The sequence below is a fragment of the Melampsora larici-populina genome (assembly GCF_000204055.1).
Source record: "Melampsora larici-populina 98AG31 unplaced genomic scaffold MELLAscaffold_2, whole genome shotgun sequence".
Lineage (NCBI taxonomy): Eukaryota > Fungi > Basidiomycota > Pucciniomycetes > Pucciniales > Melampsoraceae > Melampsora > Melampsora laricis-populina.
Genome location: NW_006768766.1, coordinates 2797677 through 2822060, shown reverse-complemented (window position 1 = coordinate 2822060; position 24384 = coordinate 2797677). Strand labels below are relative to the sequence as shown.

Here is a 24384-nt window from a genome sequence, read left to right as displayed (position 1 = left end):
ATGGCTACCGCTGTTGTCACCGGTCCTTTGCCGACTCCTTCCATCAACATCTCCTCCCCTAATCAGTCACATTCATCCAATTCCACCCCACGGAATCCAGTTCCAGTCACTTCGACAATGCTCCCTTCGGCCTCCTCACATCAATCTTCTAATGTTGTCCATTCCAACAATAATAACTCATCAACCTCTCACTCTTCCGCTTCGACTGTTGTCCCTCAATACCCTTATAATGTCTCAATGCCACCATTCGCAGGTGCTCTTCTTCCCTACGAACGTGCACCCATGCCGGACGATAACGATGTTCAGACTCGTCTTCCCTCGATCTGTGTGGATTACCTGAGCCACAATTGGGATGAAAAAGATGTTTGGACGAGTTGGAAAGCTATGACTCGACATAAACATGAGATGGCCAATGGAGTCCGCCTCGAGAATGCGAGTTGGCGCACTTGGGCCAAACAACGTAGTAATCTGAAAACTATCAGTCCTGAGACCTTGAACTGGTTTGTCGACTTTCTCTGCTTCATTCTTACCTTTACAACTTGAGATAGTATTTTTGAAACTGATATGGGCATCATCTTACCTACATCACAATGCACTCTTCCATACAGGCTCAAGGACAGCGATGTAACTTGGCTTTATGGTCCTTTGCATACGGCTGTCGATCCAGTGCCACCTGCTAAAATGTCATCTCTTGAAGATCGGTTTAACCTCGATGGTCAAGCACCGTCAGCCAACTCTCTCTCTGGTTCAGCTCTTCCCTCTCGCAGCGGTTCTGCTGTTTCGGTTCGTTCAACAAAAGTACCAGGAAAGCCTATTCTCAAACACCGAAGCTTGTCTGAAATCTTGGGTGTCACAGCTCATCCGGCTGGAGCGAGTGGCGAATCTGGATCAGATGGTGGAAGTGATCACGATGGCACGCAAGATGGCAGCGATTCTGGTCACCACAAACGCCCAAGGGTTTCGATTGCTCATCCCGCATCCGACTCTACGCTTGTAAACTTGAGGCAACATCTCCCCGTTGGTAAAGGTTCGCCATCTACCTTAACGGTAGGGTACGACAGCTCTACCAGTGGCGATGACGACAGCGAATCCAATCACTTCGTACCTGGTCATGCACTTACTGTGGGTCAGCCAGTCAAGCGCAAAACCGCATTTCGAAACAGTGGGAACAATAGTAGCGGTAGTGGTACAGAAGACTCGGCCAAACCCAAGAAGCACATTAGCTTTTCACATCGTGTTGAACAGTGTATTGCAGTCGATAGTGAGGAAGAACGAGGGTTGTATGCATCCAAGGCCCTTCTACGATCTAAAGCTGGGATGCGTGCCTCGCCAGGGATCATGGAAGATGATGATGACGACGATGAGGAGGATGATGTCTTGACATTCCGCTCTTCTGCATCTCGGCACCCTGGCATCAACGTAACAGCCAATCGGTATCCGTCATATTCGAGTCACCTGCCTCATACTCTGGACCATCCGATGATGGTTGGTTCGTCATCGATGATCACGCCGAGCCCAAGTCTTTCAGAGCCTCATACTATCGCACGGATGGCGCCAACCACACTCAAAAGCAGTGAGGTTCTGCCTGCACCGAGTCCAGTGGTAGTCTATGACCGTGACCCAATCTGGTCCGGGGCTCAAGGCTCATCAGGTGGTCCAAGTTATCCGATGTACACTGTCACCTCCTCCCCTGCTGGCTCTGGTCTCCATGACATTCCTCCTACTGCCGAACCTCTTCAGAATCCTGCAACATCAGTTATTGATCAGTCGACTCCGAGTTACTACTCACGTACGTACGGACCCGTCACTTCGACTGGCGGAACCACTTATCCCATACCCACCCCAGCCCGCGATGACACCCCATCCACTTCGTCTCACTATACATCTACTGTGCCTACTACAAAGTGGACCGGGACAACTGATGACGATGATGACACGGAGGAATTCACTGCCATGGGTTTTGATTACTTTTCCGGACCTGATCTTGGAGTTGGGGGTGATTATGATCAGCCACGGTTGTCATCTCATCCTCTCGCTGGACCTTCGCAAAATGGTTTCGATACTGGTACCCCAAGTGAAGGTGAGTTGGGATCTGAATCCCTCGAAGTCGAGCCCGGCAAAGCGCGAGCTTGCTGATTGAATGTACGCGAAACCGTGTCACTCCATTTCAATCCTTCGCATCATTCAGAGCCCAACTCGACTGGAAAATCAAACACTAAAGGCCTCGTCAGCTCACCTGGTTCGAATAGTCAAACTAGACTTGGTAATCATCAAGGTCCAATCCTCGTTCCTCAACTCAAGTCACCAAGCCAAAAGGTTTCTTCGGCATCTTCATCGTCTTCCTCCCTCACCTCAAGCCCTCTCTCTCATCCCTATGGTGCTTCATCAGTATCTTCCACCACCCCACCTCATACCGATAAGTCTACAAACCTACCACTTCCTACGTCTTCTTCAGCATCATCACTTCCAAACTTGATATCCGGGAGCAACGAGCGCCCTGATCGCATGGCCAGAGGTAGATCTTCGTCCAGAGGCTCCTCCGCATCAAGTTTCGAGCGGAGTACCACAGATCATTATCGACATTCATCTAACAGTCCCTCCTCTCAAAGTCCTCCCGCCAATGTCAGTCCGCACGGGTCACTTATAGGTGTAGTAGGAGCCGGAGGTCCGAGCCAACCCCGATTATCCAGATCTTCGGGTTCTTCAAGCTCCTTATCTCGATCAGGCGCAAGTGGCGACAATTTGAGTCGAGGAAAATCTAGATTGATAGATGTGACGATTGGAGAAGAAGATGAACAAGAAGACTTGAGCTCGGGAAAAGGAAAATTGGTGATGAACGGATCAGATGATACAAAGAGTCCTGGAGCCAATCCCTCTCCTGTTAGAGCTGGAAGTCTGAGGAAAAAGTCGACTTCGCCTCCAATGCCCTGCGTGATCAGTGCACCCAAGCCAGCTAGTGCTCAGTTAGCTACTGGATTTGAAGCGGATCAAGAAGATGATAAAGATTTAATGGGATCAGTTGAGACACCGAATGGGATCTTATCAGCTCTAATGATGAAAAAGAATGGAAGTGCAAGCTCATTGGGATCATTGAAATGGGCTGATGAAACACTTGTAGCACAAAAAAATACGCGTAGATTATCGGGAGATGAATTTGGATTTGGAAATTATTATGAAGAACAAGAAGAAGGTGAAAGAGGTGTGATTGGAAAAGCAGTAGAAACGGCCAAAGAACTTGTAGGAGCGATTTGGAGTGTTGGAACTAGATCGATTTTTGGTAATAATCTTGTAAACGGAACAAACAATAATAGTGGGACTAATAGTATTAATAATAATCAAGGTAATCAAGATAATCAAGATGGATGAGATGATCCATTTTGAAGGTGAAGAGAAGAGAAATGAAGAAAAGAAAATTCCAAAAACTATTTATGGCTTATTATCATCAATTTTATGTGTTGTTGTTTGTTTGTTTTTTTGTTCTTTTTTTTGTTTTTTTTTGTTTTTTTTCGTGGCAAGTTTGATCAAAAGAAATATTTTGTTTATTTTTTTTCCAAACAAAAAAAAGATATTTGTTTTATTTTTTTATCTTTTTATCTTTTTTTTTTCTTCATGAGCAGATTTGATTTTGATTTTCAGAAAGAAAAAAAACAACTTGGAAAGAAGTGTATAGAGAGATGAGATTATATATGTTTTAAGGGTAAAGATTTCAAAAATCAATGAAAAGTTGAATTAAAACACTACAAAAAGTAATATTTTTTTTAGTTTACTCTGTCTTTTGAATTCTCAATTGTCCTCAGTAACTTTGAAAAAACAAAACTCAACTCAACTCAACTCAAGTAGTCCTCAACACCAAATTAAACAATCAACCCCTGCTAATCAATCTGGATGAAATATAAACTATACAAGCATATGAGCAGGAACAAGAACATTCAATGTCATTTTTATTTTCAGTTTTTTGTTTTTTGATTGTAAATATGTAGGTTGATTAATCAACTTGTTGGTGTTTTTGAATTGTTATAAGTCAATCAATCAATTATATATTCAAACCAATCAGAATTAAATTAGAAATACCAAAACAATACAATCTCTTTGCTATGTCAGATTTTTGTTAACTTGAATTGAACTTGATCAACCAAAACACAACCATACCAAAATCTTCAATCTCTTGGATTTGTTTGTATTCTTTTTTGTTTTTGTCAATTCTAGTACTACAGTGCAAAGACAAGAATAGTGTTGCCATCATATAAATAGTTGTTGGAAAATCATTTGATTGTCTTATTGAAATGGCCTGTACCACAGATCCTAAAGTTATATACCATGAACAAGTGTGGTTGCTTTTACATTTTGAAAATTTAAAGATTATTGATTACTTTTGTAAGACTCCCAAGTTCAATCTGGCCCAAACAAGCCAAAATGGTACTGATCAGCAGTTGGACTTATCAACACCATAACAGCATAATCTCCTTCTCTTGTGAGAATTATGCTTGTGTACATGAGAAAATATTCAGTCACTGCCGGCATATTTGGCTCGGAGACAAACGTCTGAGGAGTCCTCGGATGGCGCCCCCGAGGAAAAGGGCACCCGAGGGCTAATTCCGAGGCAAATGTTGGCCCTGGCCGTTGCCTCGGATTGGATCCTCAGATGGGGGTTAACTCGGAGTCAGAATCTGAGGAATCCTTGGATTTTGGGCTCTGAGGCAAATATGCTGACTGTGAGGTATAAGGGTAGATATAGTGAAGATTATCACCAATCTCATGGTTTAATCATTATGCTTCAAGCAATGTGATTTTAGTTAGGCACTCACATACAACAAAAAAAATTACATGGAAACCCTTGCTTAAATCACAATATGCATATATGGAGCTTGCTTACAGTTGTCTCTGAAACAACCCATACCTTTTTATGGAACCCAAAAGGTATGGGTTTTCATAGAGTATGTGTTATCACAATGGTCTTCTGGGCTGAAAAGTGAAAATTATGAACCAAAAAAAACATGGGTTAGGCCAGAGTATGTGTTACAAGTGGTATGGGTTATTTCAGAGTTGACTGTATATCAATATTGGTTGTATACCAAAAAAACACACTTTGAACCATTCCTGAGCAAAAATCAAGAATAAAATGTGTTTTATAACAATGTGAGCAAAAAGTGTATATTGAGATGTGACCTGAAAGAGATAGTAATGGAAGCCTTCAAGTTCCAGCGGAAATCTCAGGCCACAGGGACTGCAAACATGTACACAAGAGTTGTATGTGAGACCACAAAGAGCACAAAGTGAGGAGAAAGGTGAGAGGCTCCTGACTCAGAATTTCTTTTTTGCCCACAGTGGTGTAAAGAGTGCAAAAATTCCTTGTGAGGTCAAGTACTTCCTCTCTAAATTCCTTGAGTATTCTCCTGCCATTCTCCTCCAAATGACGGTTATGAAGCATTGCACGGTGTTGGGGTCTAGACACAGTACTCAACAAGTGGTCACTGGCAGGACAATGCACCCCATGACTTCAAAATGTTTTCAAGATAATTTCAATTTGTTGTCAAAAGGATAGTTGTCTGCTATCACAATTTTATGGGTCAGTTACCAACAGAATATGTAATACCATATCCACAAAGCTACTGGACTTTACCAAGTTGAACATCTCACCACCACTCTCAAAAATCAAAGTTTTGACTATACCTCTCCTATTTGCTTCTTGATCATCATACACCTAACTTCTCATGCCAAGTCTCAACATAAGTATTGAACATACTCTTTTCCTTTGTACCTATCACATTTTGGTACTGTTTCCCAGTTGTATTCAGTCCCCCTGGTGTCAAATCATTTGTTTTCATTTTTTTTTCAAATTTGTTTTTGGATTGAGTGTTTAGAAACAAGAAAAATTCAACTTGATGATTTGCAATTTGAAGATTTTTTACACAACATACCTGAACACACAATAGTGGGACAGAGTCTTTTCTGTACACTAGATATTGAACAGAATGGTATTTACTGAGACAAAAGTGGATTTCCATGTGTCTGTGCCTAATTTACCATCTCAAATCAGTACTGTGAAAAATTTATCAAAACTTTTGCTGCAACAATAGTGGATGCTCTAACCTTTCTCATATAAATTGACTGAGTTATTGAGGTTTGGAAAAAAACAAATAAAAATCCTATTTGTGTACTGTACTTGAGACTTAAACTAGAGAATAGGTGGGCCCGCCCACTACAGCCACTTGATTTCAACAATTGCTACCTCCGCTTTGCACAACTACAAAGTTTTCCAAGAGGAATGCAATATAGTGCGTGGAGGCAAATCATTGTCAAATTCAAAAGAAGGCCCAAAACAATTGCTACACCTCAAAACTTATGGTATCAACCAGCCAATCAGAGTTCTGAGGAAAAGAACAACTTGTAACCCAAGAGATTCTTGACTTGGGACAGTAAACCGAGCTTGAGTTGAAGGAGCAGCAAATGATTTTGACAAAAAAACTAGAATCCAACCAGATTGAAGGATCTGAAATTTGAGCTGGCAGGGGCAAATTATCAAATATTACCCTGTATTTACTTGATCTCAAATTGCCAAGGTCTTGCCTCCAAGCACTATACTCTTACAATGGTCAACAGCCTCAAAAACCAACCAATTTTGACCAAAAAACCCCAAAACCATGTGATGGCACAATTTAATGAGTTTGTTACTAATATATGATGTAATTTACACAGCCAAGAGTGATCAATGATTTAATTAGATGTCACACAGAACTTCTTATGATGACTACAGGTGATTCTTTCCTTGTAATCTGGCTGAAAACCTATCTTTGAAGTTACTGGTTTGTTCAAATGATGTCCAATGTTTGATTACTAAGGTGCATATTATAGAGCTTGTGATACTGATTAATAGATGGTGCCATATCATGTACTTCTGATGAGTAATGGATGAGTTATTGAGCTGTGAAGTTAAGATTTTTGGATGTAAATGTTGTTACATGTATGCATGTAAGTGTAAAATTCAAAGCTCACTCCAATTTCTTATTCCTCTTGAAACTTTCTTCACACACTCACATTAGTAATGTTTTAAAGTTTGTAAATTGTGTAATCAAAGCTTCTGCGTTGAATGAGCTATCTACCATTCAATTCTGACATCATTTGACATATGTAATACACTGAAAACCTCCATTTTCAACAAAATTCACACCTTTTCCCTCATTTCCACAGCTATTACTAATACCGCCTTGCTCCTGTAATGTTACATCATCATATATAACCTTAAAAATCCCAGAAAATCCTCTTGGCAACCTTAAATATTACTAATACCACCATTACATATGTAAACTACCCATGAAACCCTTCTTTATCGACTTCAAAAAGAACTGTTTTCCTAATAACTTTTATTTGTCCTTATCAACCAGATATCAAGATTCAAAAATTTTTCTGTATAATATAATGCTGTTCTTGACTTGGATAAGTTTAGCCACACCTGCTTTTAGCAAGTTTTGATCTTTTAGCCTCAGGGGGATCATTCTGTCACTCATTTTTTGTATTACTCAGAGCATCAGCACTGGGCCTTTTACAAACCAAAATACAGGTTGTTTGACAATTCCATGTGAAAAACCCAATGCATCAGGCCTTGTAAGCAACCTGTATGGTTTCCGCCTTGTGTAAAATCCAACCTTGACCCTTCAGATATGGACAACCACATAGGCTGTCTATACCCAACCAAAAGGGCAAAGCACTTCCAGAATTAAATAGGCTCCTTGGTGGGAAAAAGCCCTAGGCTGGGAACATGATTCAGAGTAGAATGGGTCATCAACCCATATTTGACTGAACATCTGAGTCATAAATTATATCCTACATATGTGCAAAAGACTGAGTAAATCCTTAGCTAGCAGCTACATACAGGTTGGCTCAGCTATCTGCCCACCTGGATAAGCAAATCAAATGTAATACATTATGTAGCATTGTTCAGATTGATACAAGCATTGCAAAATACTGACTACATATATCACAATGGCTACTTGGGAAATTTTCATGAAGCTGTCTGACAGTAACAATAGGGGAATCCAGCCCCCACAAAAATGTTCCCATCTGGGAACCTCTTCAATGCTGACAGGTAAATGTCAGAAAGTGTTGTTCCTCATTCAGTTCAGAAGCCACAAGGGTTGAAGCTATGGTCGTGGTTGCTTGCCCACCATCTACCATCATTCATACTTGATTTGAAATCTGTGTAACAATATTGAGTACATTGTTCAACAATAGAGGATTCTGGTTGGGTTTTGAGCCATTTCCAGTGGCAATATCCACAGGGACAAAAGTAGATTCTCACATTGGGGTGAGAATTGAAATTTTCTTGTTTTTTTTCAATGTTTGCTCAAGTTTAATTCCAATTGCTTTTTCTTCTCTTCCTACTTTCCTGCTGCTTGTCAGCTGATTACGTGATCGACAGGATTTTGCTTTTCAAATTTTAAAAGCCTTTCATCCCTCTCCCTTACCCTAAATACCTTTTCACTGTACAGTGCTTTATGGTATGCAATTGTTTTCAAAGTCTCATGCTCTTCAAAAGCCTTTAACAACTGCAGATCATGGCACACCCTTCCTATTACTTTTTCTGGCTACAGTTACCTCATTGTTCTTTCTTCACTAACAAGACCATGGTTCCCCAATCCATAACCCAACCACAGGCTTGCTTTGTTGGTTGCTACTCTTTGTTTTATAACCCTCTTTGACACAAAATACCTTCAAACGCTCCTGCTTTTCTAAAGCTCATGCATTGCTTTTCTTATTGCTCACTTTCAATCATTTTCTTCAGTGTAACAGCACTCTTCTGTCCAATCCCCACTGAGTCTCCTGGGCGTCCCCAATCCATGTTCCCATTTGGTATATCCCCTTTGAGATTCTTGCAGAGGGGTTGCCACGGGTGAAGGCAAAAAAGATCTCATAGGGTTCTAAACTACAAACTATCCTGGTATACTAATTGTCAAGTGGAGGAACAGGCTTTGAATTAAGAACTGTGTCATTAAATTACCAATATGTATTGTTGTGAAGTGTTGTATAGTGCGTGGAGGCAAGACCTTGGCAATTTGGGATCAAGTAAATACAGGTAAATACTTGATAATTTGCCCTTTTGGCCCCGTCAGCTCAAATTTCAGATTGTCCAATCTGGTTGGATTCTAGTTTTATCATTGATATCGTTTGCTGCTCATTCAACTCAAGCTTGGTTTACTGTCCCAAGTCAACAAGCTCTTGGGTTACATGTTGTTCTTTTCCTCAACTTCCTATGACAAAAACTCACGGAGATAAAATACATTTGCCAAAGAAGATTGATTCTTCAGAAAAAAAACAAGAAATGATTATTTCTCTCCAAAAAGATGTGCAGGGATTGCTCTGGATGAGAGCATTCCAAAAGCTGGATTTTTTTTAAAAAGGTGATGTCTTGGTATAGATATACTCTTTTGAAAAAACAACCAAAAAGATATGCATTATTTTTCTCCAAAAAGATATGCAGGGATTGCTCTGGATGAGAGCAGTCCAAAACCTGAGAAAAATGCGAAAAACGTGATGTCTTGATCACTGCAGACATTCTTCGGGTTCCCCAAGTGGGCAGGGAAAAATGATTGGGAGTATGATTTGTCATAAAATGGTCTAGCTTGTTTATACAATAGGTTTACACCCACACTACATATGTGTAGCAGGCTCAGTGAATATGTGGTTATCATGTACATACAGTTCTGCTCAGTTATCTGCTCATCAGGACAAGTTATTCATATGTAATACATGCTGTAACTTCTTTCAGATTGAAAAAAGCTTCCAAAAGATTGACTACATACACTGACTCAATGTTTTGGTGTGATCTCATCAACTCAACTGCATGTAACACACTTTCTGTTACTAAGACATAGCTTCAACAATATTGCCTGAGCAGCTACAGAATTATATGTAGTGAATTTTTGGGAAAAAAATTTCAAAGTCGAAAAAGTTACATGTGGTATAACATGTGATTTATTTATTCTGATGGGCAAAAAACTGAGCAGACCTGTATGTACATGATAGACAACTATTGACTTAGCTTGCTGCACATATGTAGTGTGGGTGAAATGGCCCAGGTGTGCAGTATTAGATTCTTTTATGAAAAACTGTACTATTAATCATTTTCCTCTGCCAAATTGGGGAAGTTGAATGATGTTTACAGTGGATATAGATATACTCTTTTTTAAAAAAATAACCAAAAAGATATGCATGGAATGCGCTTGATGAGAGCATTCCAGAACTCCAAGCGGCTTGTTTATACAATAGGTTTTGAGGTGTAGCAATTGTTTCAGGCAACACTGGGTAAGCTGCGCTGCGACACGCTACGAGCCAGTTAACCGTGAGTGCAGCTGTTTCTTAGCCTATCTTGCCGTGTTAACTCGTTAACGCAGCTCTTTTATGCATAATCTATAGACTAAATCCCCGTAGCGCAGCTCCAATGAGCTGCGCTACGGCCGTTAACAGCTGTGTTTGCAGACTGTGGGAGGCACGCTGCGCCAACCGTTACAGCTCCAGCTACACAGCCAAAAGCCGTAGCTTGATGTTGAAAGACAAGTGAACAAAAGAGAATTGATTAAAGTAAGATGTAGTAAAATGAGTGTAGAGAAAGTGTGAATTAAAAAGTCTTCAATTATAACGAGTGTAGAGAACTGTAGATTGAACATTCTTTAATGAAAGTAAAGAACACAATAAATAAATAAAATGTAAAAAATGAAATTGAAAGAAACCAATAAAGTCTTTTCAATTCATTGCAATTCCCATCATCTTGAAAACCTTCACAAGGTCTTCAAATCCTATACCTAGGTCCACACCTTCTCTCAACCATAATCTGCTTGACACAAGCATTTTGATTGTTTGAGCTATCAAGCTACCTTGACTCAAACAGCACACATCTGATGCGCATGAAAAGATGCGTTCCGCGGCGCAAGAAGATCCGGTCAATGCCAAGTAGTCCTTGGCCATGCGCGCAAGCACTTGATAGCTCCTTTCATGTACCTAAGAAATGTTTGAATGGACATTGATTTTATCAATCTAATTGTCAAAAGTTTATCAATCTAATTGTCAAAAGTAAAATGAAAGATTGAGAAAAAACTCACTTTCCACCATTCCAGACTAGATTTGCAATCTTGAACATCATAATCCTCCGCTTTCATCTTATCAGTACCTCGTAAATAATTTTTTAAAGCTATATTGTCGGACTCTTCTACTTCGGGTTCTGATTCTGAGTCACTGAGAAATATATCAGGCTTGGGGGAGGAAGTCACAGGATTCTTTGAGGCTTTGGCTTGTTGAGAGGTGGTCGGTTTGTTTCCAGTAGGTGTTGCAAGCTCGTACCCCCGATGCAGACGTCGGAGGGTTGCTTCTGCTTTCATAGTGACAGCATGATCCACTCCAAACCATTTCACAAAGAATCTTAGTCGGAAAAAAGGATGGAGAGTTGTTGCCATGACCAGGGTCTCGCACCCAAGGGCTTCATTGAGGTAGTCGATAGTCTTTTCCTTCATCTTTGCCAGCATTGGATAGATTCCATCGGTGGTGCTGAGCGGCTGAATCTTCTTTTCAAGAGAGTTACGCAGCTCCACATATTGGGGAATAACCATGCAACCTGTCGGACCGTTGCCTTCCATAGCAAGGGTCATCTTCAAGAAGGGCTTGGAAGTCCAGGAAACGAAGTCAGAGTCATGTGTGAAATTAGGATAAGATGATAGACGAGACAAGAAGAGAAGATAAATGAAGGAATACACTACACTTACCTCAAGCTTGTCATTAATCTTGCGAACTTGAGCCCATTCAGAGGTAGTCATTTCCAATTCATGGAGATAACCGTAGGGCTTCTTGTTCAGACAAGCGGGGCAATTCTTAGCATGGACTATATTCAAGTCATCTCGACATAATTGATTGATGACCTTAAAGTAAAGAAAGATAAGTAAAGATCAGTTTATGGTCATTTTATGTGCAGATATGATATGATAGATTAAAAGAACTAACATCTTGGGCAAGCCACGCTTTGTGACGGCTAATATATTTGATATTCCATCTGATTCCATATCCTGCTATGAGCAAGCCACTAAAACCTTTCTGCTTACTTACTCTTTCAAATTCCTTGCGCCAGGCCGCAGACCGAGTGATTCGACGAACAATGAAGTCCACCTTGTTGTCAAGAGAAAAGGAATCAAAAACAATAATTTACACAATGTGACAGAAAGTTTAACTTACCTTGCGCAGAATATAATCCACATGGTTTGCTTCTCGACAGTGCGTGGGTTGCACTTCATTCTATTTGATTGCAAGTTGAGGACAAGACTTGTCTTCAGCATCAGCTAAGTCCCACTCTTTCTCGTCATCAAGGTCAGCAACTACTACTGGTGGATTTTCCAGGTCTTGTAAGTCGTGCTCAGGGTCGTGATCTTTGAATGCCGAATTGGATCGGGGAGGCTGTTTTGGATTGATTGGTGGTGCTACTGGGAGGTCTTCTTCTTCCTCAGTGATACTTTTGAAAATGGTGGGGAAATTACCTTGATTGCATTCCTTCGCCTTCCTAGGTGGAGGTGCTTTCACACCTAAGGCTGCCAAGCCTGCATTCACAATTAAGGCAATCTTGTGGCAAAAACAAAACACATGCATACTGTTTGGGTCCCACTTGTAAGAGTGGTTGTCTTTGGCTGCAAACTGTCTGTGCATTTCTTGAGCCATGGTCTTGTTATTTGACCCAGAATTGGTCGTCTGACTGAGCATGTAATAATATAAACAAATGATATCAGTGCACTGAAAAAACATAAGGATTTAAGTCAAGGAACTTTACTTATCTTTTGAAAAAGCCCGTGCTTAACCAAAATGTTGACCATTGGTTTGGCAAGCCAAGGGCCGTGGTGATGCCATACAATTAACTTGAGAGTAAGGTGACGGGATCGATACTTCCAGTTGTCATCAATAAAGGTGACTGCCGCACCAATGAATGCATGACAGTTTCCCTTTGTGGTCCAGCTGTCATGAACCAGGTTGAACTTTGAGTTGAGACCCTAAAACACAATTTCAAAACCAGATCAGTCACCGCAACTGTAATAGTATCAGTCAAACGATTTCTTACCTGTAATTCCAAGATTACATTCTCTTTGAGGGATAAGTTGATCTGTTTGGCCTCGTCAGCAGCCCACCGTTGACCATACAGGTGTGCGTCCTTTTGAAGGTATTGGACCATACCTTGTAGGATAGCATCTTCAACCCTACTCCACGGTTGTTCTTGGCGGATGAGCCAAGTGCACACCATTTGATTTAGGGTAAGGTTGGAGAATGTGGTGGATGGGGTAGAAATTACAAAAGGGTCCATGGGGCCCTTGGACTTGGCAAGTTCCCTACGAGTTTTGGCAACTGAGGGGGGGGCAAGTAAAGGATCTTGCTCTCAAGCCCTGAGTCAACCAGGGCAGCCAACGTCCGATCGGCCGTCTTGAGTAGATCCATCTCGATGGACTCGGAGATTGCCAGTGAGGTTGCTTAAACTGACTCTGACTGGATCTTTATTGTCTCTCGGGCAGAAGCAACATGGGTACGAGAGTGGGGCCTTAGTTGGGTCCTGGAGTGAGATCAGAAGAATAGAAGATGTTAAATCTTTGCTTAATCATGACAAGACGAATATAAAAAACAAGAGAAACACACATCAGATACTCCTTTCTTGTTCACACCGTGGAATGGTGGTTCGTAGTAATCCTTGAGTTTGGCAATCTCAGTGTCGGGTTTGTCAAGCTTGCGTCTTTTTGCTTTGATCTTTTGATTCTCTTTGTCTGAATCGGCTCGCATAATTTCTCTGATGACGTTTCCGGGCGCATGCTATTGGTTCAAGGAGTGGTTCAAGGTGTAAGAAACAGAGAACATATTAGAAAAAGTGGACACTATTCAGATAGGACTGTAACTAACCTAATTGACTTTGGATGGCTTCTTCTTAGGTTTGCTTTTCTGCTTCTTTTTGACGATCGGAGATTCCAAGCTTGCTTCGGATCCAGATTCTTCATCAGTGGTAACAATTGTGACTGTAGAACTGGTCTTTTGCTTTTGTTTGGTTTGAGTCTTGGCTGTGATGATGCTTTTGATCGAAATACGACGACGTGAATCGGGACTTGGGGCAATCATTCCAGGGTTTCTGGTTTGTGTGCGAGTCTGCGACAGAGGTTTAGAGATGACTGAGGACATGATAGACTATATTTATGATAGAAATTGATTTTAAGAAACGGTGATTACGATGGATAAAAGGATTAGTATTATGAATAAGATGAATAATAGTATTAAAATGAGAACAATGAGGGAGGAAGATGATGAAAAAGGGAGAGGGAAAATTCCTGCCTTGCGTACCATCAAATATATTTGGATTCCAGTTCCACAATCCAGTATTTGGGTGGCCATCAAATCCCTGGCATGTGGGTTAGGCCTCATGCAACAGTATATAGGCCAGATGGGGTATGTGCGTCGGTTTGTGATTGTTTAGCAAGAGGGGGTGGCGCATAAGTGCCCAATCTGGATGTTCCATCACACATGATGATGTATCATACCCAATTGGGCTCTGACCCCGGCACAAGAGCTAACGGTGCCGGATAACGGTGCTTTGCTGGCCAGAGCGTAGCGGTTTTAAAAAATGAACTTTTTCCCGGGCCCCGTAGCGCAACTGTGTGCTCATCCAAAGAGCTACGCTCCCAGGGGAGCGGAGCTGGTGCAGAAAACTGCTGCGCACGAGCTACGGATAGCTCAGCTTACCCAGTGTTGTTTCGGGCCTTCTTTTGAATTTGACAACGATTTGCCTCCATGCACTATAGTAACACATTAATATATATACTCATGGATGATTTTGGGATTGTTGTTCATCTGTTTTCTTTATCATCTACGCATTTATCATTTTTTTTATCATTATAAACTTATTTTAGCAGTACCTTGTCACTTAAATACACCCTTTATTACAGCCATACCGAGAAGTTTACTTTAGTGTTATAGTAAAAAAGACTTATTGGGAATGATATCAAAAAGATATTGCTTTATCTTCTTAGTTATCATGTTGGAATAACACTATAGCAGTGTTAAGAGAAATTAAATTGTGCTTTTGAGTTAAAATCTGTGTGCTTTTGGATCTGTAAAGATACTTTTCTCTGGTGCCTTATCAGTACTCAATTCAACAGAGTCTCACCTTCTTATTGTCTTGTTTTAGGAGGGCAGTCCATAGACATCTTCTACTAGTCTTTTATTGGTAGACTATCCCCTTCACGCTCTGTATAACCCTTGTCGGGTTATAAGTTCTACAACACATATTCATTATATATATCTCAGCATGAGCCCCGTTACCCACATGCTCGGGGATCTCCGGCTTCTGTACCGTTGGTACGGTGCCTTGGGCTTGTTATCTCACCCCCCCGGCCCCGTATCAACTCCAACAGAACAGGAGCTGGGCTGGGGTATGAGGATCCCCGGTTTTTATTGGGGAACCAAGCTACCATAATCATAGCAGAAATGTATGCTATTGAGGGCAGATACCAAGAATTTAAAGGTGGGAAAGACCTAATAACAGTTCATAGGAAGGCAAATACATTGAAACACTTGCCTAAGAAAGGAGAAAATGAGCTGGAACTCACTCATAAAAAGAATGTACAAACATTTTCTGCTCTAGCAGGCTCTACTGGCTAACACTCAATGGGGAACCAATATTTTGGTAGGGCCGCCATTTTTGGTGGCAGGGAACGGTCTGAAGACGTACATAGAGATCCCCGGCGGGGAGGGGGAGGCTTGGAAGCCAGGAAGCATTTTCAAAAAGTGCTTGGGGTAGATTCTTGCTTGTCCCCGCTCCCAAGCAAGCAGGGCTCATGCTGATCTATATCCACACATCACAGGGGCCAAGATCAATGCTTGCATACAGGTGAGCATTGTACACTTTCCTGAATTCTCCAAAAAGGATTGTTTTCTTCGTGGTTGGTGCTCTATTAACCAAGTTGAATAGGTAACACAGAGATGCAAAAAGAGAAGGCAGAGCAAATGAATACTCACAATTGTTTCCAGAAACAGCTCATATAACTGAGCTTGTTTCCCAGTAGAGAGCAGAAGGAAAACTATTGTGGTCTAACCATGTTTTGGTTAGGTTGAACACAATACAGAGGTTTACTTGACCTCTGTGTTTCCTCCCACTCCATCTATCTCTTCTCCCACATCATCATCATCTGTCAATACAGATACAATACTATCAATTGAGTTTATTTTTCTGACTTTTCAATTTCCCACCCACCCCCACCTTTTATGTTTGAAAAAAAAACTTATCTTCTCATATATTAGTTTCTTTTTCTGTTTTCATGTCTCTTAGTTTACTATTTCTTATTATGTTTCTTTTTTACCTCATTATTATCACTCATTCCAAAGGCTTTATTTTATAATATAATTGTATTTTAGGAAGTGAGTTGTCTTTTTATTTTATAGTATATCTTTCATTTCAGAAAGTGTGTTATGTTTAAGGGTAGTTGTAGTTTTTGCCACAGGCCACCCCATAGGGGCTGATGTTTTTCTCTTCTATTTCTCTCTTACATTTCCGTTCTAGATTCTAGTTTAGCATCTCACAGATGTAATGCATTTTTTGTTGCGCCACCGCTTTGCAGTTTGCGCTACGCGTACCTCACAACAACCATATAAGCTGGGTCCCCTATTCAGATGCCATCTGTAACATCTCAGGTCAACCTATTCCTTCAGATTCCTTCAATTGACAATTTTGGTAGTGCTCAGGTGATCAGGCTGTTTTGCTCAAATTTTGCTGTACATTGCTGGGACCCCTCAATGGGTATGAAATATTTGTCCTGTATATACACCAGGGGGTAAAAGTCACTGCACCCAAATTGTTTTTGAGATGTTTCAGAAACATGCCATTTTTATTTCAGTTGACACATTTCTGATATGTTTTCAGATGGGACCAACCCTGTGCCAGCAACGCAGCACGGCGCAACAAAGGCTTTTCCGGCTGCGCTGATCTGCAACACGTAGCATACAGGCCACAACCTGTGTTACGTTGCTCCTAGCACCGCAACATGAAATAGAGAAGCCGAGTTGCACGCCGGCTCACCCGTCGCGCAACGCAACAAGCGCAACAGCGCCAAAAAGCCTCAAAAACCGGCGCTTTTGTGGACCGCAACGCAACAAGTGCTGTTGCGGTCAGAAAAAAACATCAATTTCAAGGACTTTGTTGCGGGTCACCTCGACCCGCAACAATTATATAGAGCTTGCGCAACGGTGCGGCGTGTAATTTCCGCAACGTACCAGCAGCGCAGTGCGCAACAGCTGCGTTGCTGGCCCAGGGTTGATGGGACATATTCAACCCCATTTGCATCCCTAAACTATCAGGTGAGATTCAATCACAAAAAGATGTGTTGCAACCAAACATGTTTCTTATTGGTTCTGGTCAATGCTGGTCACCAAAATACTGAAAATGTTTCAATAACCAGAGGACATTTACCCCCTGGTGTACCTCCCAAATTCAGCACTTTGAACCATCCACATGACACAAGGCTGTTGACTCAAACATGTCTGGACAGTTTGGTGTCCTTGGAGAACCAATCAGACCACCTCATCCATCACTCCCCAACCTTGCCCTTGCAGCTGAAAGGGTTCATACTCATACTCTCTGGAGATCCATGGCACACAATGCTGTGGTTTTATTGTTTTTCACACAAATTGCACAATCAGCCTTATTTGCTGTCCAAATCAAAATTGAAGTCATACCAATCCGGTCTGTTTTGCACGGCCGGGTGCAGATGCTCTCACACTCTCGAAGTGCACTCGTATATATCGTGACAATCTGTCACATCTCGACCTGTGACAGTTTGTCACGCACATACTATAGTGAATAGACAAAAATGAGAAAACGCATAAGCAACAAGAATAGTAAGATTCCACAAAGTTGTATAGTTAAGTACCTATAGTGAATAGACAAAAATGAGAAAACGCATAAGCAACAAGAATAGTAAGATTCCACAAAGTTGTGGAATCTCGAAATCGAGATCTGACAAAGTTTTGTTAGCAACAGCGTGAGAAAGTCTGTGCCGCAGTCGTGTAAGTCACGTGAGTCTACAACACATACTCGATTGCACTACAAGAGTCTGAGTAATACAGTGCATGCTCAGGCTTGACTGGCAGAATATTCTCGTAGCCCAAGAAGCAGAACAATCTGCGTTCAAAAAAGAGCCGGCACATGAAGGCAAGGCGAAAAAAAGTCAGACGTGTCTTGCGGATACGCTGTGTAGACTGACACATGCTGTTCATGTAAGGTTTGTTAATAAAGTTCAATGAGTCATCCAAGCTCATCCACCGGTGGAGTTATCAGTCACCCGAGCCACGACAAGCTCATGGCTCCGCGTTCGCCTGGTGGCGACGATGTCACCTTTCGCACAATTGTCTGTAATATTGGTCTGGTCATGACTTCACTTCGTTGCCTGCATTCGATAACCAGGCACGCTCAGATGCACTGGAGCGAATTCGAAGTCTACTCTGCTTTAAGCCGCGCCAACATCCGTTGCATAATCTTAGGTGACTTGATCAAACCAGATTTATGAGATTTTACTGCGCCCATGAATTTCAAATAGAAACTGGTAGCTGCCCTGCGATTTGGTCTCTGAAGGATTTGTTCACCAAAGAGGAAGGTAATCACCACGCTTCATCACATATATATTGATCTAACCCTTTAACAAGCCCGGCATATTCCTCACCATATCTCATTTCTTTTCTACCTATCGAACATTGTATACTTGAAAACTTCCTTATAATCCTGATCAATATGAACGCCAGCACCTCTTTACCAATGACCGAGATCGAGGAACAACGAACGAGCGGTCCAGACCCCAAGAGAAGCGTGCCCGAGACCATCGATTATTCCTCGATTCCTGTTCCAAATTACTTTCCGCCCCCTCCAAAACACCCTAAAAAGTCGCAACTAGCTTCAGAATCTCAGGGAGAGCAAAGTCGAATGCGTTCCATGGATGTCGATCGTCCCGCTTCGGGGAACACCTCAGCAAACCAAGGTCTTGATCTTGCAGCGACTAAGGGTCCCTTACCGAGCATCCTTTTCGCAATCCCTTTTCCAGAACCCGCGCCTCATGTTCAGCGCACCAAAAAGACACCTCTTTTCTTACTATAGTAAGCTCTAGCGCGTTTCCGTGGTGTGTTGATAACGGTTCCTTCATCTGACAATCTCATCTTATCACCGTGTACACAGCTCTTTTCCTCGAGCGGGGTATCAAAAGCCTCCAGTCGGTCCAGATGGGAAGCGCGGCAAAGAAGGGCTTATCAAAAAGGTAGAGCGCAAGTGGCAGGAGGAAGTCCAAGAGGGAGCCGACATCAAGAAAGGCAAACTCAAAGAGCCATCTGGTTGGCAAAGATTCAAGGGAGGTGCTACTAGGGTAAGTCCCATGAGATTCAAATCCTCTCTTTTCTTAATAAGTAACACGCATTGTAATTATTTACAGACTGCGACGAGACTCATCAAGTGGTTACCTGACAGCAACATTGAAACTCTTGGTCGTCTTCCACCTGGAAAGAAGATTGGATACGTATGTAAAACTCAAATATCTGAATTATCTTTTAGCTCATCTGACAGTTTTTTCATACTTATGTAGGTCACTATCGTCTACCCTCATGAAATAGACGAAGTTCGCCGTGATGCACCGCCTCGTACCGCAGAGGAAATCAAAGATGGACTCGACAAGATTCTCAACATGACGCGAAAGCGGGCTGTCGTGAAGACCACAATGTGAGACCATGATTTACCAATATATTCTACGCTCCATAAATCATCGGTTCCATGAAAGTCGACTGAGCTTGACTTTTTTCCCCAGTTCTGCCTTCTTGTTACCAGTCACAGCTGCTATGTAAGCAAATTTTCTTGAGAAAATACTCAAAAAGACAATGAGCTAATATGGGTGTCCCATCCTTCCAGCGATTTCTTCTGTATTGTGCCCTTATTTCTATTCGAGATCAACCTTGTGTACTTTACCTTACAAGTCAATGGTGAGTTCATCTTCCAGCAGTTTTTTTAGTGCTCGCGATCATCAGACACGCTAAACATTGACTTGCCGATCCAGGTGCTCGTAAGGTTGGCACGCTTGCTCGCGCCAATAATCGGGGAAACAAGCCGGTGAAGGCAAAAAAGAAAAAACAGAGTTTGAAGAACCGATTCAGACGTCGAAAAGCTCAACCAGAGGTACCGCAAGACTTCCCCGTCACTGAAGAGACTCAAGAGACCCAAGAGGTCACCGAGGTCACTGAGGATGCTACCGCGATGGCTACATCCGGTCAAGACCGCGAAGAAACCTCTGTGAACATCTTCAATGTTCAAAAATCCCGTCCGAATGTCTTTCAGCCTATCTTGGCTCATCTTTATTCGGTTTGCTCCCAACTTGATCGCTCTTCATTCCCTGCCAAGCCTCAATCGGACCATTATCAGACCCCATCCTATATACCCACACCAGCCATGATATCTGAACTCATCCGTTCTTTCCGGGAATGGGTTCCCGAAGACGTTGCTTTACGTCATGACCTTGATGAAAATGTGGTGGCTGAGGATCTTGGAAGATGTTTGAAAAAGGCTAGCAAAGAGTATATCAAGTCTCTCAAAGGCAGAACTGGTAAAAAGTTCTCCATGTGATCACTCTCATTTCACTCATTATGTTTGCTTTTTATTCCATTCATGTATATTTGTTTTGACCTGATCTTTTTCACCTGATCGTTCTCATTTGATTTAATTTGTACCCTTCATTTATTCTCATCTGTGCTGTAAATAGCTAAATTTCAAATTTTTAATCTTCATTCAAATTAGGATTTGCTTTTTTTCAACAAATCCTCGTGCTCCACCTCACTCTTAGAGCTTTGGAACAGTGATACCCATAGAAGCTAAATCCCATTTTGTGAAATTATCTTGATTAACAATCGCCGCTTAATATGAGTTTATCACTTTTCCAGGCAGGGCTATTCCTTTCAACAAGACTCCTCGGGATTAACTGACCTCCATGAAGACCATGTATGCATATGCAATTGCTGAAGGAGATTCCAATCAATTTGAGACATACTTCTACGCCTTTTGTACACATAAGATTCATCACTTTCTTGGTGCAGAAAAAAACATTTTCATATGCTCTTGGTTACCTCTGAAATGATCAAACTTAACTAAGTCCAATCTCGTACCGGGGTTTTTACATCGCGAGCGATGACCGAGGCACGAGGGACTTACACGGTAGGTCAGGCTTTTGGCGTGGATAGATTGAGATTCTAGTAGAGGGAATCTAGAATCTCAATTTCCACCACCTTTGCCCAAACTTTACCTCGGAAAAAAACGGCAGTCGTACAGCGCCTGCTTCTTCCCTTTCTTTCTGTCTATTTACTTTCTCTATTTCTCTCATTTTGTATTTTTTTTCTCAATGTTCCAAACGTGATCATTTCATTTTTTGAAATTTGAGCTTGCTGCGAGATTGTCACAGAGACATACGAGATGATCTCAAATTTCAACGTCTGCGATCCTTGATCAAGTTGATCAGTAAGCAATGAAAGGTCAACAAGGGAGATTGGGAAAGGGAAGGTAAATAGACCAAAGTTACCAATCCGTACGAAGAATCGACGTCAGAATGTCAAGTTTGATTCAAAAACAAACCAAAGCTCCCACTAGTTCACTAGCTGAAAAGCTCATTAAAACGTGCAACGACCTCACCGCAGTTGGTTTAGATAGTAAAAAATTTATACAAGGCATGCTGAGCTCGACAGACCCAACAGTGGCTCACAGGCGCGGATCCTGGGGCACACAATATGGCTGGGTCTCGACAAACAAAGTATTGGATGGTTTCAAACGATTGATATGTAAAGATAATGTTAGTGGAAAGGAACGATGGGCATCGTTCATCCTGCAAGAGGTGAGTGAAATGAGTATGATGGCATCTCAAAGACACTCTAGTTTACTTCCATACTAACCAGGTTTTTCTCGGATGTTGAAGGCCAAGGAACTTGTGATACGAGAGGACTTACGAAGTGGCGAACCTCCCCTCGGAATGTTTTATAATTCCCAGAACATCACGCATGATTTCTTTTCGCAAGATAATGAGGAACTCAGAGATGGATTCACTACGCCAAATTGAAAATTTACCGCTGAGTTTAGAAAATTGAGAAGACATAGAAAATTATGGAAAATCTGGGAGGGGTCAGAAAAATATGAAAAAATATTGGTTGGGCCCTTTGGTGCATTCCAATCATCTGGCATATTTTTTCATATTTTTACAACCACAATGCAAATAATGTCAGAAACCCAATTTTGGTCCAAAACTGGCAGGTAGAGAGACAGTGACCTTGCAACACCAACAAAATCATCAATTTTTCTCCAACACATGTAATGTCTTGACATTCTGAATTCCACATTCTTGATCTACAGTTTGTGTGCACAAAAAAGCTGTGTGTCTCCAATAATGGGTGAGATATATCAAGAGACGTTGTAGTACTTATAGCACAACAAGGGCTATACAGTGCTTTGAAAGAGGATAATCTGAAGATATAATAGATCTAAAGAAGGTGTCTGAGACTGCTCTTTCTGAGAATCTTTAACAAACTGGACTTTGTTGTTAAAGTCTCCTGATAACAGAGAAATATAACCAGGTCTTTGATAATAAGAGAAAAGTATCTTGATAAAAAGCACCAGAGAAATAAGCTCAACACATTTAAAGTGTTATTCCAGTCGAGTCAAAATGTTGAAAAATAAGCTCAATATCTTTTTGATATTATTCCAGAATGACAGTGTCATATAAAGCACATAAAACAAATTTCTCTTCTGATGAAGGGCTGATTTGAGTGACCTAGTACTGCTCTAATAAGTTTATAATGATAAAAATGATTAATGCTATGTAAGAGATGAAGAAGAAAGGAAACATAATTTCGCACAAAAGACACAAGTTTATGAACACATCAATACAAATTGTTAAAGTGGTAAACAGCTCTTAAAAAATCCTCTTTACCATCTAAAAAACCAAAAGATGACTAAAATGCTGGTAAACAGCTTTGATCCAATGATTCAACCACTCTCTACATTCCTAAATTTCGCCATCAGTACCTCATCAACCCATTATGATCATTATTATGATGTAATGTGATCTTCTATTCATCATCTGATAAGATTTATTACTAATTTGACCAGTAAAACATGACTAATCTCTATTCTTATGATCAAATGCTGTGTATATGCTGTGTATATGCTGTGTTCTGAATGTTCTAGAATGAATATTGATTTGATCTTATGATGATTCAGCATTTCAATGATGTAATTGCTTGTTATTAATGATTTGTGATCTTGTTGATGTGTAATCAAATCCTTTGATTCCTTATAACTTTTGTCATACACCTCTGTTACTAATGATTTAGAGATTGTACATTATGAATTTGATGATTCTGCGTCGAATGAGCTATTACTTATCATGTTCTGACGTCATTTGACACATGTAATCAGCTGAAAACCTTCATTTTCGACTATTTTCACCTATTTTCTTCACTTTTCACACCTTTTACTAAGCCTTTCTTGCCTTCTGTAACATTACACAGTAATCTCCAACCGTGAAAATCCCTAAAAACACCCTTGGCAACTTTATTCATTACTAATACTACTGTTACATATGTAAAACTACCTGTAAACCCTTGTTTACCAATTTCGACTTTTTCCCATTTCCTTAATAACTTCTATTTTCTCTTATCAACCACCAAGATTAAAGTTGTTGCTGACTAAAACAATGCTCCTCTTTCGTATTCCAACCCTACTAAACCCATAAACCTAATATTACTACCCTAAAAACCATTTCCAACCTGTATACCTCTATTTTCGAGTTTTTCTTATGTTTTTTTCTTTCTTTCTTTTTGTAATCTGTTTGTTAATAGTTTATACTTATCTTGATAAGTTTGTTTGAATGATAAAATGATGTAAATATTAAACTATATGTAATATAATTGATGTAATTCAAAATTCGATTTTTTTTGATTTTTTTGATTGGTCTCATATTTTGATTACCACAACGTACACAGCAGAAACCATATATAAGCATAGAAGTCATAACTACAATGGCTTCAGCACCTTAATAAACCTTGTAGAGACATCATGCGGCTTCCATAAATTGCAAGTGTTCAGATGATTGAACAAAATTACTCATATTTTTGTGCTTGGAGGTTTTTGCCCAAATATTGCTAGTTTTGGACCAAATTTGAGTTTCTGACATAATATCCCCTGTGAGCATTTTGGTTTGGGGAGACTTCAAAAATCATGGCAAAAATATGCAAAAATATGCAAAATGAGGGGACAGCACCCATGAATTGAATCATTATTTTTTCAAATTTTTCTGACCTCCCCTGTATTGGTGATATTTTTCT

At 40.8% G+C, this 24384-nt stretch overlaps 2 protein-coding genes across 2 annotated transcripts; both read left to right on the top strand.

The window, feature by feature from the left end:
• Positions 1–3366, top strand: MELLADRAFT_59235 (uncharacterized protein; the record flags this gene model as incomplete). The annotated part of the gene is made up of 3 exons (XM_007404564.1): positions 1–500; positions 549–2080; positions 2189–3366. 3 exons carry the CDS (start codon positions 1–3, stop codon positions 3364–3366), a joined length of 3210 nt encoding a protein of 1069 aa, XP_007404626.1.
• Positions 3367–18778: 15412 nt separating this feature from the next.
• On the top strand, positions 18779–20690 carry MELLADRAFT_115123 (uncharacterized protein; the record flags this gene model as incomplete). Its single annotated transcript, XM_007404565.1, has 7 exons — positions 18779–19137; positions 19217–19400; positions 19467–19550; positions 19617–19750; positions 19836–19868; positions 19937–20007; positions 20082–20690. The coding sequence occupies 7 exons, from the start codon at positions 18779–18781 to the stop codon at positions 20642–20644; spliced, it is 1428 nt and encodes a 475-aa protein (XP_007404627.1).
• Positions 20691–24384: the final 3694 nt, after the last annotated feature.